The sequence below is a fragment of the Centropristis striata genome, chromosome 7 (assembly GCF_030273125.1).
Source record: "Centropristis striata isolate RG_2023a ecotype Rhode Island chromosome 7, C.striata_1.0, whole genome shotgun sequence".
Classification (NCBI taxonomy): domain Eukaryota; kingdom Metazoa; phylum Chordata; class Actinopteri; order Perciformes; family Serranidae; genus Centropristis; species Centropristis striata.
In genome coordinates, this window is record NC_081523.1 from 6,799,503 (window position 1) to 6,814,728 (window position 15,226).

The following is a 15,226-nucleotide window of genomic DNA, read 5'->3' on the forward strand; positions in this document are numbered from 1 at the left end:
CAGACTGCTGCTTAAATTAAAATTTAACTTAAAACAGGAGCCCAATATGTGACGACTCAATCTGCACTGTGCAAACAAAATCACAAAAAGTACAAAAAAAATAAGCAGCTTCAGTCCCTAATCAGAACATAAATAAATAGGTGGGCTCAGACTACACTGCACAGTTCTATGAGCTACAAACAAGGTGCAGCAGAGAGGTGATGTGAACCCCATTATTTAATCACTTTATTTTATCGGCGTGTTGGCCGATGTCCAATAGTTCATTTTCAAGCCAATATCGGCCGATACCGATAACGTGCCGATAATATCGTGCATCCCTAATCGATGCCTGGAGCAGATAAAACTCTGCCGTGTTTTGTTTTTTAATGGTGACAAACCAAAGCATGTTTCGGCTACATCATTGATCATTAAAACATGATTTAAAATAAATACACCCTGCAATCGTGAATTCCTTGTTGCATAGCAACACAACCATGCTCTTATCGACGCTTCCATCCGTTGGTTTTTAGTAACTAAATGTCCCATCATCCACGGGGCCAACCAAAGGTCTCATCAGCTTCTTCCTTCATGTTCACTGTGGTTTGTTGTTGTCTGAACTCATCAACACTAGTTGGTGCTCCAGTATAATCGGTCCGCCTGAAACTCATCCAGTGAGAAACGTTCCGCAGTGCAAAAATAAGTGTGATTAAAATATGTAAAAAAAATGTAACGCGTTAATTTTTGTGTAATTAATTAATCTTAATTAACGCGTTAAAGTCCCAGCCCTAATAAATATTATATCATAAATATATAAATATTAATTACTATATTATCACCAACATGGTCTCACAGGAATCCGTGAAATAGCCACGGATTCACTTAACTCAAAATCCGTGGAATAGCCACGGATTTCGCTACAATGCAAGTTAATGACAGTCATACAAAGTGATTATGTACATTCACTGAGTGAATATTTAGAAAATAAAACATATATTTCTCGCTAGAAATGTGATCAAAATCCATTTTTATGCAGAAACTAAGTCAAAATATTGATTTTTTCACTAAAAATGAGAGAACTGTCCGCCATGTTTTTTGTTCTGACTGCCGGAACCTTGAAAGTCACGTGACTTGGAACAAACCAATAGGAAATATAAATATCCATGGAATAGCCACGGGATATGACTGTCATTAACTTGCATTGTAGGGAAATCCGTGTCAGTTTCATGGAAATTTGAGTGATTCCATGGCTATTCCACGGATTCCTGTGAGACCAGGTTCATTATAACTTTAATCAAAACGTGTATTTTCAATAACTAGATGGACTCCAGAGGGTTAAATCAGTCTCTGTGTCTGTGTTCTTCCCACAGGGAGCCAGGCGAAGCAGGACTGGTCCATCCAGTGGCCCACCTCTGAATCGGGCAAAGAAAACACTCCGGTGTGCCAGCCAGAGGTCAGCCAGTGGATCCGGTACCAGCTCTCCCAAAGCCCCAAAGTCCAGTCCAAGTACAACCAGCACATGTGCCACAGCCCCCAGGCCCTGGCCCCCCCTTTATATGCCGATCGACTGACCGTCGACAGCCCGGCCACAGGGCTCTTCCCTCCTTTGGACTTTGGTCACCGCTCGCTGCCCCCGTCACCCCGCCAGAGGCATTTTGGCCACACACCTCCTCGGACTCCCTTGGTGGTCAACACCATGACCCCGCCTGGCACCCCCCCCATGAGGCGAAGGAACAAAGTGAAGGCCCCGGGCACGCCACCCCCGCCAAGCCGCAAGCTCATCCATCTGCTGCCGGGCTTCACCGCGCTGCACCGCAGCAAATCCCACGAGTTCCAGCTGGGGAACCGCTTGGAGGACACACAGACACCAAAGTAAGTGTTATATTCTCCTCTGGATTTTTAATGGAAAACAGTTGGTGCTTGGTGTTTACTTAATAGTCCAAACCACAGTAGAATTAGCAACACAAAGGTCAAATCACAAAGCACAAGATGTGAATCACTCTCAGGTTGATTGAGAAGTCTTTTAATGCAGGAATGAAAACTAAACTATAACTAATTCTGAGTTATTGATGTAATCTGACGTCAAGGATTTTTCCCACGACTGTAATGACAATTATAATCAGTTTAAAAACACAAAAGATAATTCATTTTACTCTACTTTAGTTCTGTAGCTTAGTTTACAAAAGATAAATATATAAATAGTATAACACCTGATCAATATCAGATAAACAGCTGATCAATACCAGATCAACACCTAATCAATACCTGATCAACACCTGATCAATACCTGATCAATACCTGATCAATACATGATCAACGCCTGATCAACACCTGATCAATACCTGATCAACAACTGATCGATACCTGATCAATACCTGATCAACACCTGATCAATATCTGATCAATATCTGATCAACACCTGATCAACACCTGATCAACACCTGATCAATATCTGATCAATATCTGATCAACACCTGATCAATATCTGATCAACACCTGATATAGAAGCTTACCCTTCTGAAACTCCATATAAAGAGGAAGTGAAATTGACAGCATATTGATTGCCTGCACATGATATTGATATTGATATTGATATTGATATTGATATTGATATTGCTGAGCCGGTGTTCTGATGATTTATGCTGCCTTGTTGAAATATGCTTCCATCTGTGTTTCCATTTCTAGTTGGGTATTTCCGTCAGTATTATGACATCTTTGTTTATGTTTTTGATTAGAAACAGGGATAAGTGTACCATAGAAATATGAGCAGCACATTTTGAAGCTTAAAAAGAAAATATGGATTATTTATTGACTATTTTTTGCATTCAAACTTTCTCACCAAGTCTGAATAATCACGTTCCTTGTGTTTCATACCGTTGCACAAACACACAGCTCATGCTTGTGTTGACTATAATCACCCCACTCTCTATTGTGGTGGTGATAGGTCCATAGTAAGGCAATGCTCTGTAGAAAAGTTAGAGTGTGGTTGCATTTACAGATACATCTAAAAAAAAATTGAATATTGTGAAAAAGTAAAATATTATTTGTCAATTATTTCAAAAAGTGAAACTCGTATATTATATAGATTTATTACACGTAGAGTGAAATATTTCAAGCCTGTATTTCTTGTAATTTTGATGATTATGGCTTAGAGATAACGAAAACCCAAAACTCAGTGTCTCAGAAAATTAGAATATAAAATAAGATCAATAAAATGCTCTTTGCATGGTGTGTTCACTTGTGTGTAAAAAAAAGGATGGGTTAAATGCAGAGGTTGAATTTCCACATTGTGGGATTAATAAAGTTGATAATAATAAAGTTAATCTTAAATCTTAATCTTGAAAAATGGATATATAGACACAAATGTCAGGCTTCTGAAAAGTCTGTTCATTTCTATCCATCAATACTTGGTTTGGCTCCTTTTGAATCATGAATTAGTGCATTAATACTTGGTGTCATGGAGGAGATCAGCCTACAGCACCATGTTGCTTTTATAGCAGCCTTCAGCTCATCTGGTGTCTCTCACCTTCCTCTTGACAACAGCCCATAGACTCCTATGGGGAGTTTGCTGGCCAGTCCAGCCCAGTAACACCATGGTCATTGAAGCAGCTTTTGGTACCTTTGCCAGTGTGGGCAGGTGCCAAGTCCTGCTGGAAAATGAAAGCAGCATCTCCAAAGAGCTTGTGGAAGCATGAAGACTCTAAAATGTCCTGCTAGATGGACCTCCTCCTCCTCCTCCTCCTGCTAGATGGCTGCTATGTTGACTGTGGACTTCAGAAAACACAGTGGACCAGCAGCAGCAGAGGACATGGACCCAAACCACCACTGACCCAGGACCAGCAGATTGAACTCTTTCACAATATTCAAATTTTTTGAGACGTACCTGCACTTTGAGTGGTACTAAATAGGCTTATTATTGTAAATGCTGAGCTTTATCTGCATCCTAAATACAAATAAATCGAAAAAACCTGCACCGCAAAAACCCCAAAGTCTCAGATTCCAGGCTCATAGAGATAAATGGACTTGAGTTTTTAAAGAGTTGTGCAATTTATTCGCATGAATTATTCGCATTTGGCCCGAAAAGGCCTTTAGGCATCATGGTTCTTATTGCACACATTCGTTTGACTGTCAATTACCGTGTTTATAAAGTTTCTCAGAGACAATATTGTAAGTTGTTACTGCTCGGTCGGTCAGTTTGAGCAGATGTCCCGCCCGGAGCGAGCATTCAGAGATTCAGTGCTCGCTCTTCCTGATCTGTACAAGGTCTCGCAACATAATTCCATCTGATCCGTGGAGCAGAGAAAGGAAGTTAGGGCCCCACCTTTCCTTTCAGCACTTTTACTCCAACATAATCTTCCACCAGAGCCCAATCAGATTAATTCCAGGGAGGACATCCTTGCCCATCAAGAAGCTACAGCCTGTCGGTAGAGATAAGGGGCCTCGGGGCTGAGTTCCTGACCGGCCATGCCTGTGTCTGGTGCTATGCTGATCAGATTTGGCCACAAACAGGGTCCACCACTGCTAGGTAATCAGGAACCAGAGCCCCCCCTCAGGAGAGCTGCACTCTCTGCTAATGCCATTAGATGACAGTGCACTATCACCGCTACACTTGGTAAGTTAATATTTGGGAGTTGTCCGCTGCTTTTACGATGGCCATCTGGGTTATTTTGGTGTGTGTTGGGTCGTGCACACACACAAACACACATACACACACACACATGTCCGTGCATGTGTATCTGCACGGCGAGGAGTGGATCATAGCTGCAGTGAATAGGCTCAAACGGCATTAGAGAATTGATTACCGGTCCCTGAGCGCTGATAGACTGCAGGCTGTGAGTTGAGCCCCACTAATCAATGGCCTGTGTGTGCCTGGAAATGTTGCAACTCATCGAGACGGGGCAGATCTGCTGGCTTCTCTGATGGCCAAGTACCTCTCATAATACATCATAATTGGTTGGAGGACGGTGCTGGCAAGCATCAAGTTGGTGGCTCAGTTCTGGCATGAGCCACTCGGCCTTGTTTGTTTCGTATCTGTGTGCGCGAGGGAATTGGCTTCATTGCAAAGTTGGCGTCTGTTTTTTTTTTTCCTCCATGAAAGAGTAAATACCTGAAGTTAGAAGCCTGGAAGTTCATAGCGTACTATAATTCTATTTAATGCTACATTGATTTTTTTTTTTGAGTGATATTTTTATTGGATTTTCCAACATAGACAAAAACAACAAACAACAACACACTGTGGCCACAAAAAAACCTACTTATTATGTAATACAGACAATACAATGAAAATGCTCTGTCCCAAAATATCAAAAAAATCTTGGCACAATCTCAATATGGGCTGCATTCCCATTGAATTCATCTCTTGTATGCTGCACTCTTCTGTGGATGCTTTCTATAAAGTATGGGGCCCTTATCTGGAACATATTGGACCCTCCATACTACGAGGGTTCCTCTTAAGGACCTAGATCAGACCTGGGCATTGGGCGGCCCACGGGCCACATCCGGCCCGTTGGCTGCCCTCGTCCGGCCCGCATGAGGTTACCCAGAAATTAGTTCAATACAACCGCAGTGCTTTTATTTTGAAGGTGGTTTACGTACCTACCTGCAAAGACTCGACTCTTTACTGATAGTTCACAAGATTTATTTAAAATCGTAGCTCCATGAACATAAAAATAAGACATTCCTTGGTCACCTTGTGAATCCACCGTAAGAGCTAACAAACATTAGCATTAGCACTTGAGCTAACAAGCACTTTTACTATAGTTAAGACAACAAATATAGCCACTAATATATATGACAGAAGAAAATAAACTTTAACAAACCTTGTGTCCTGTCAGCCGCCACTATAGAAGCCTTTTTCATACTTTATATCAACTTTATATGAATTACGACGCACTCGTTATTATTTTACGTTCGTTTTAAATTTTTACCATTCTACCTGTTATATCCTGTCACTACCTTTCAAAATAAAAGCACCCGTTTCCCACTGGACGGCGCCTTTTCAAAATAAAAGCATCACAAGATTGTATTCTTATCAGTAGCAGCTCAAAACCAGATAATTTACTGTATTTTATAAAGCGATTAAATTAATATTAAGCAGAATTTAGTTCCGAGTTTTGGTCCGGCCCCCACAATCTTCGTGGTATTGGTCATGTGGCACCTTGGGAAAATGAATTGCCCACCTCTGACCTAGATGTTATCTTCCTTCCAGACCGGTTTCTCTATAACCCTGTTTTGCCTTTTTATCTATTGGTGCCTCTCTGCTATTGGGGTCTGAGGTATTGTGACTGCTTTAATGTACTGACCACTCATTATTTACCTTTTATTGTTATTTTATTTTCATTTTTATTTTCCATACATCGACTCGTACATTGCAATTCCTTACCTGAGCTGTGTTATTGTCTGTTCTGTATATAAAATCTAAATTAAAAATATTAATAAAAAAGGAAAAAAGAAAATGCTCCGTCCCATTACAATTGACAGTGATGGAGAAAATACACATCTGGAAAGAAAGAAGAGTAATAAAAAAAACAATTTTTACAATAATCTAAATTTCCATTTCGGGAGAAAATGCTTTTTTTTTTTTTTGAAAAGGAAAATAAAACAATATTAATAATTAGAAGTAAATGAATGTCCTGCCTTATAACTCAAAAACAATCATCGGCAGTAAAACAGAGGATTAATGATCCCTTAGTAAGAATAATTTACATTGCAGCACATAGAGAGTCCGGTGTTTGTGTGGTATGGCAAATGGTGCGTTCAAGGTCTGCACGAATGTCAGAATTTTCTATGTTGTTCCGAACTACAACTTCCGACTTTCAAGTTCCGATTTTCAGTGTAAATTAAACACACCATACGGCGTTACTGTAGAAACGTGTTAGACCCGCCTTCAAAATAAAAGCAAACACATGTAAGCTTTCAAAATAAAATGTTAAAATAAACACATTTTGGTTCAGGCATGGAGTGGAAAAATAACTAATTGAGTAGAAATCATTTGCTGACAGCTTCATCCCCCCAGTTCAAAAGTTGTTGGAGGTGGATTATCAATCAATCTGAGCAATATATTCTTTTGAGCAGCAAATGTGAAAATACTGAGCAGCCTTCTTTGATGAGTCCCTTTTAATATGAGTACTGGGTAAACCAAGAAGCAGAACCTGTGGATCAGCACCAAGCTGGACATTTAAAATAAATTCTTTCAAATTGTTTGCTAACAATTTTCCCCCAGTACTCCCCAATATGCTACATTGATTTTAGATTCCTCAGCCTTCTTGGATAAAAAACAACAACATGCCAACATTTCATCGCAGCAAACCAAACCCTAAATCTAACATATAAGGCTATATAATAATGGCTGCTTTTCTGTGATACCCGGCTCCATTTCTTGGACCCACATTTCCCCCTATTACCAACCTCATAATTTTAATAAGCTCCGAGTGCTCCTTAGGTCCTCATTTTCTCTTTCTTAATTGCCTGGCACTGTGGCCGGGACACAATAACCGGGGATTACTCTCTGACCCCAAGAGACATTTTTCTCCCTTTATCTTAATGAGATATGGCCTAATATCTCATTATCACCGCATAATACAGCACAAAGACCATGTTGCTGAATGTGTAAGAATGCCCGGCACACTGCGTTGAAGGGAGATTTGGCTTTCCCGCTGATGGATAAGTGACATTTCTTTATATGAAATATAATAATTGCCCATTGTCCTAGAGTAATTTGATTAATTTAAAGCTGCTGTACCATGCATTATACATGGACATATGAAGGCTTTTTAATTGTATTCTGCTTTGCTTGAGTATTTTCTGGGAAACTGGAGAAATTACTGATAAAATGGATTGCGGAATATGGATGTTATTGGCTTTATACAGGCTAAAAAAACATACATATTAAAGTGACTTCATTGTGTTTTGTCTCTAAAGTTGTCATTAAGTGTTTTAAAGGCATCTTAATGGTCTTCCTAATGAGAAAAAGCCTCTTTTTTTAACGTTTATTCGCCTTCAGATGCACAAGATGTGTTTTTCAGATACTGTACCCGAGTGTTTCTGCAATCATGGTCCGCAAATTGTTTCCTGTCGCTTTTATAGTAAAAACTCAGCAAATACTGTGATCTGCCTTCGTGGACCCTCATAGTCTTCTTTATAGCTTTGTGCTTCTTGGTCTAATGCGTTTGTCTGTGAGATAATGTGTTTTCCTTTCATCCTGCATTGAACCACAGGCTGGTTTCTATCCCTCCATAGAAATAATGAGCAAATTGCCTCCTTAGCGATGTGTTCAGTAATATCTATAATTCCAAGAAAATCTCACCCTGAGATGGAACAGCTGCCAATTTCACAAGTCGTAATGCATAAGGAAGGAAAGTTTCACCTGTGTGGGGAAATTAAGTTTTCTTTCTCACCACCTGTCAAGTGCAATTCTGAATAAATTCAGTTGTGTTTTACCTCTTTTGGTCCTCCGACTGCTGTCAGTGATATTTGGATTTGACTTTTTACATTAGATGCTCATCTAAGGTTCACTTTTTGCCATTTTGAACTGGGCGGCAATAGTCATTTTTACCTAGTAAAAAGTAGTTATATTGATTGGTAGACTGAGCTGTTGATTCTCAGTAGGATTAGCAGCATTATTTGCTGTAATTTTGAGGTTTTGGGCTATTTTTCTCCCATAACACTTTCAGAATAGTGGACAGAAAACATCCAAAACAAACATAAAGGTGTATATTTTACCATATTTTGGCAAATTCTCCTAAATTCACCAAAAGTTAGCTTCCTACTGTGAACATAGTCTAAACCTTCATTAGAAAGCTCTCACTCTCCTGCACAATATTATGTGTTTTACATCTATATTATTGTTGCAATGAATTAGAATCAATATTTTGTCTTTTAATAGTCATTTCCATTAAGAATGTATAAAAACCTCTAAAGTCCGTTTTCTCAAAATTATTTTTTCCTCATAAATCTCAACTTCAGCTCCACTTACAGACACCAAATGTACCAGTTTTATTCCCAACTATATTCTGAAAGTGTTCACAGAGAGGTTTGTCAATATATCATTCACACCCTGATTTAGAGAACATTTTGTTCCTAAAAACCTGACAAAATTGATTTTTTTTCCATGGCTTTTGACAGTATTTTCTGATTTATGAAAGGGCAAAAAGGATGTATCTCAATTTCCATCTGTCAAAAACTTTGAATCTAATTTATCAACAAAACTTTTGAAATTTGCTTTACTTAATGTTCAGGTTAATGGCCTAGAAATGTATGCAGATTAGCACATATTTACTGAGTTAACACATAATTTGCATTTGCAACATAAAGTTTCAGAAAACTTGTAATGCAATAAAATATTATATAATAATATCTTAATGTAAACAACAAACTTGCACAGAGTGACAGTGACAGTATTTTCTGATTTATGAAACGATAAAAGGAGATTTGCTTCTCCTTTGAAAAACTTTAATAATAACTTTGAAATTTGCTTTATCCAATGTTCAGATGTCTGTCTTAGAAATATATTCAAATTGCAAAATGCATATGACTCCATGCCACAATTGCATATCTAAACATACCATTTAAAAAAACTTGTAATGCAATAAAATATTGTCTTGGAAATAACAAACGGGGGAAGTTTCGTGGTGCTAGCTGTAAATAAAATAAAAAAATAATACATGTTTACCTCTATATAATGTATCACTTTTTCCTCTCTCTTTCTCTGTGGACATGACGTGTAAAACACAATACATTTTAAAAACACCTATTTCTGCTTAATAGTACTTTATTTGATAGCTTTGGAGATGCACAGATTCTTCTCGTTGCTATGGCAACGACTCAAGCTCTTCATTGGTAGCTGTTATCTAAAAATATAACTTGAGGCGTATCTAACAGGTAGCATAAAGTAGAAATTAGTAGCATGTGACTTCATTTGCAAGTGCCACACTGTCCTTTCCTTTACAGCAGAAGTCATTAAAGAGCTTTTCTTTTGTTCTTCTCACTTCAACCTGACATCAGTATCTACCTCAGACTGAATTACTGATTGGGATACAGTGGAACAGTGGTATAATTGCATGTTAAATCGTCTCCCAATTTTATTTTATTTTTGTCAGAATATTACAAGCAAGATTTTGTTCAAAGCCTGAAGCGAGAGTGCAGCAGAGGAAGAAGGATTAGTTTTACAGTCACCTCTCTTGTTTACATCTGTGCCATCTATATTCATTTGTGATGACTACAAAGCATCAAAACACATTCCCCGTCCTATAATTAATTAGTTGTTTCACAGCATGAAAAAAAAAAATGCTGAGTCCAGGGATGTCGCAGAGTTTAAGGGAATATAAGGAAAGTAATTAGTTTGAAATTGGTCTGAGTCATAAAGTGTACACTCACAATAAACATGCATATACAGTAGGGGACTATAGTTCAAATTTAAATACTGATTTACCTTTCTAAAGTGGTTTAATAATGATTAAGTCTATTATGAACCTTCTTTTTTGTCTTTGAAGTCTAATAAACATCTCAGACAGGAAATAAGCGCAACAAAGAAATGTGCTTGAAGAGTGCAGATTACTAATTAATAAGCAAAGGAAAATTAAATCAACAGTTTCAAAAAGATTTTGACAAGTTTCAAGGTGTGGTCAGGTGTGTTTAGGTTTATTTTTATTTGCACAGTTAGAATTACATAAAATGACAAAGATAATATTATAGTGTAAAGTGCAGGGAGAGGCAGAGAACCCAGATGGGCTTATTTAAAGCCTCCACCTAAAATTTCATAGTTATTAGACAGTAATAAACTGATAATAAAAAAACATATGTATAACATCAACAAGTTATAATGACAATAACAAAAACAATATAAAACAAAAATTAACATGTTAATGTTGTTGGTGAATTGCTCTCATAAGAAAGCAGAAAGTGAATACACCATTGATGAACAAAAAGCCGGTCTAAAGTCAGTGGCGCAGTACTTTAGTGTAGTTTAAAGGGCACATTGGTACGAAAAAGCGACATCAGTCAGACTCAGACACACGTTCTCTCCAATGTGCAAACTTTTTGATACACACATATTTATGTACAGTATGAACCCATAGTGTGTGTGTGTGTGTGTGTGTGTGAGTTTTGTAGAACACAGAACATTTAGTTAACGCTGCCATTCTTGCCATTTCTAATTGATTCAGCATGTTGGGGCCTGACAGGCTTGCAGGTCTAGCTGAACACAAATGAAGCTGTAAACTTGCAAAAGGAAGACTAGCTCTTGGATCTATAGGACTTAAAGGGGACATATTCTGTAAATCTCATTGTTTCAGTGCTTATGAACATACGTACATTTGTATATCTGAAGTGTTTATCAACCCAAAAACTGTAAAATAGGACAACCCAGTTATGTTTTTGCGATTAGACAATTCAACGGGCACGCCAATCAGAGCAGAAAGGGCTTTTTCAGAATGTGAATTTAAAGAGACAGGCGCTATTTAAAGAGACAGGCGCTAAAACCGAGTGTTTCAGATGAAGGGTGAATCCAGGTATACTCAGACAGACGGTATGAGAAAACAATGTGGGTTTTTTTGTGTTAGCACATGTTATAGAAGAACCCAAACATATGAAAATAAATCTGAAAATGAACATATAATGTCCCCTTTAAAAACCTGAGATATTACTTTCAAATGAGCCGAAACAAACAGGTTATTCATTTAGTCTTCAATCTTCTGTTCATCAGTCAAAAAACACACGTACTTTGTTCTCTCAACACATCCATCTTGGCAACCTATTTTCCCCAGAAGGGATTTGCCACAAACACAGTTAAAGAGCACACCTGTATGCGATCAATACAGCGCCAATATTGTTGTTTGTTTTGGTTGTTGTTGACTTTAGCATCTGCTGGCGCGCTACGAAAAATGTCATCGAATCATTGTTATCCCAACCTGACATGATTGATCATGTCCAGGATGAAATCCATTTAGAAATCTTGAGAATTACTCTTCACTTTGGCTGACTGGATGACACTGAATTTGTTTGTTTTTTTGAAAAACCTGCTTGTTGTGTTCATATTTCCTGGAGAGGAAGAACATTTTCTATGTCAATACATTTCCATGATCATCTTTCAGTTAGGTGAGAATGGCTCGATGACGCCATCCTTTCCCGGCATTTGCTAATTTGGCTTTGAGATGCAAGAAAAATGTCTGCAATCAATCAATTTCCACCCAATCCACTTGGCACCTGAAACACCTAATTGCATGCACAATGTACAGACTCAAACACGCACAATCAGTTAATCAATCAAACCTGTAGTGCCCTTTATGATACATTCGAGAGATTAAAGTATGATTAGCAAATCTCCTCTGATAAAAAATTATCCTGTAGCACCGAAAAATACATATTCAAATCTTGAATAAGAATAATGATATAATGATGATTAAAATGGTATATCTGATAAATGTCAATGCTAAGTAACAGTGAACACTATAACAGTAAATATATAAGTCCCCTTTTTTCCATAACAACATATATACATTGTTTAAAGATTTTTACTGATAATAAATGTTGACATTGTATATTTCTGCAAACCACAATCATTGAATCTCAACATTTCTGAACTTATGTAGACACCTTCAAAACCATATCTTGCTTAAGTCACAAAGGCATGTTCAAAAAATTGCCTAAGTCACATTTTATTTTGACTTAGGCATAATAAATCCGCTTAAGTCACACACTTGACATAGGCCATTATCTTAAAGCGGTAAAATCACATGATCTGATCAACTGAGGATGTAGATGATTTTACCATAGGTGGCTATGAGGAGATGATTTAGGCAAAAAAAAAACCCAACAATTTTGACAAAAAATGACTTAGGCGATTATTTTAACAGTGTGACGATATTGACCCCCCTTCTAATGCAAAACATGGTCAAAAATGACCCACATTCATTTCCCATGTTATTTCATGCTGGCTGTGTGTTTCTTTGCTCTATCTTTTGAAATCAATTTATTCCATGATTCAATATTCAAAGTATTCTTTCAATGGCTTGTTTTTGATTACAACAGATCATTATTTCCATGTTCCCCTTCATACTTTTTGAAGAAAATGATGTGTTATTGTCTATTTCGGGTTGCTGTGGGAAAGAGACTATAATAAATATAATAATAATAATGGCTCAATTGACCTCGATTTGCAATTTAAAAATGAAACATTTTGCAAAAAGTCTTGTAATATCCTCCAATAACACTTCAGGGTTGACATTTTCAATTTCCAGGAGTGCCTTATAAAGGGTTAAAGTAATCACATAATTGTCATACAAATTTGTTCAAGTAAATACATTTCAAGACTTTCCTTTTCACTGTAGCTGTTTTCAGACCGCTGAGGGCTTCTGTTGAAGTTGTGAAGAAATATGAGAAGAAATCTAAGAATTTTGTTTTCAAGAATCTCATTTGTTCCCACGTTCTATCTTGGGGGAAAAATGAAGAAGAAAGTTAAGAAAACAACTAAAGAAAAGATAAGAATTTCTTCAGGAACACCAAGTCTTCTTAAATTTTGTTTTAAGAGCAAAGTTAGGAAAAAAGTGGCACTTAAGAGGCATTTTTTCTTAAGAATGCTTTGTGAATCCGGCCCCATAAAGACAATAACGGGTACAAAATGCATTTCATATTAATAAATCTGTGGTTTGCAAAAACATACAATTCCAGCATTTCCAGCTCTTCTTCTTTTGATTTCAGCATTAAAACAAAAGCACCAGAAACAAAGCACGAAACACAAAAAGATTAGATTTTAGTGTAGGTGGAACTTACTCTCATTAGCCAATTCAACACAGCTCTTGTGTTAGAAAAAACAGTTCTTACAAACAAATATTACTGTGGTGCCAAAATAATCACATTGATTCTGTAATGAGTGCCATCTAATAACAAACAAGTAAAATCAGGCTAGAGTGCTTCAGAATAAACCCAATTATCCCATGAAACTCTCCAGAAAAGTGCACAAAACAAAACAAACAAGAGTTGCCCCAAAGGTTTCTGGCCTCCTGAATATGAAGATAATGAAAAGCAGCAACAACAATACTTGATTTTTTTTGTCTGATGTTGCATCTTTTATTATGTGGGAACCAGTAGATATAAAGTTACAATGCCAGTTGAGAGAAAATGCACCAAAATATACAAGAGATTGTTATTATATGGTGTCTTGGGGCGCTTTCACAACCCCAGTCTGTTTGGTTTGTCCATATCTGAGTGAAATTTATACTTTTGGATCATTTTGTAATTAGTCTGGTTTGCTTTCACAGTTTTTATTCATCTAATTTGCGGAGGGCTGGAAATATACTCACAGTCTTATTTCTTATTGGTTGGAAAGTTGGCAGTGGAAAATGTAAACACAGAAATAAACGGAGCAACATGGAGCCGAATGTACCATAAAATGATCTATTGTGTGCGCGAATACTTTCTCCTCCAGTTGATCTTAATGATTTTATAAACGTATAAACTGTTTTTGTGGACTTTATTCAGCATCTCCTGTATGTGTTCTTCAGCCCAGATGTCAACCAAACAACAGTCCTCTCCGAGGTTATTATAGTTGACGAAAATTAACAAAATAACGAAGACTAGAATTTTTTATTTTTAACATTCTTTTTATTTTTTAAATGATAACTAACTGAAACTGTGTTGTGTGGTTGCAAAACTAACTAAAACTAACTGAAATTATAATGAAAATGTCCTTCGTTTTTTGTCTTTGTCAACTATTTCCATACATCATCCAGTGTTTCTATTTCTCCACCGCTGAGTGTGTGTATTCCTGCTTTGTGGGCTTCCGGGAAAAGCGCGAATGAAATTACCGTAATGACTCCAAGTTGGCTGTAAAGAGCAACTTCTCAGCTTTCAGACAATATTGGAATTTTCCCGATAGTGCAAACCGTTTAGTTATTATGGTAAAAGTGTCGCTGGTGCAACTCTGTAAACTTTGGATGTTGTGTTTTCATTGTGTGCAAGTGAAAGTCTTCAATTCAACCATGATACTACAAATCACATTTTTTTTTGCGGCGGCGCTCAAAATCCAGCAGCGGCTGCAGAATACATGTAGGTGAAACATTGCATAATAATTTTTGGTTGATATGAAATGTATTTATTTCGCTCCAACTAAACAGCTGCTGGTTAGTGAACATGCAGGAACACATGGTGAATATGTTTACTGAGACTGGGATGTCTACACTCCTACCAAAATTTAAAACATCCAGAACTGTAAGAGTTAATAACCTTATTGGGGCTAAGATGGATAAACCAAAGG

The 15,226-nt window shown here is 37.3% G+C and overlaps 1 protein-coding gene across 3 annotated transcripts in view; it reads left to right on the forward strand.

Annotated features, from left to right (window-relative positions):
* ksr2 (kinase suppressor of ras 2) overlaps positions 1–15,226 on the forward strand; it is a 191,141-nt gene that overhangs the window by 52,237 nt on the left and 123,678 nt on the right. For all 3 annotated transcript variants that reach the window (XM_059336669.1, XM_059336668.1, XM_059336671.1), the window contains one exon: positions 1,347–1,848. In XM_059336669.1, the coding sequence (XP_059192652.1) occupies positions 1,347–1,848 (502 nt within the window). The remainder of the gene's footprint in view (positions 1–1,346; positions 1,849–15,226) is intronic.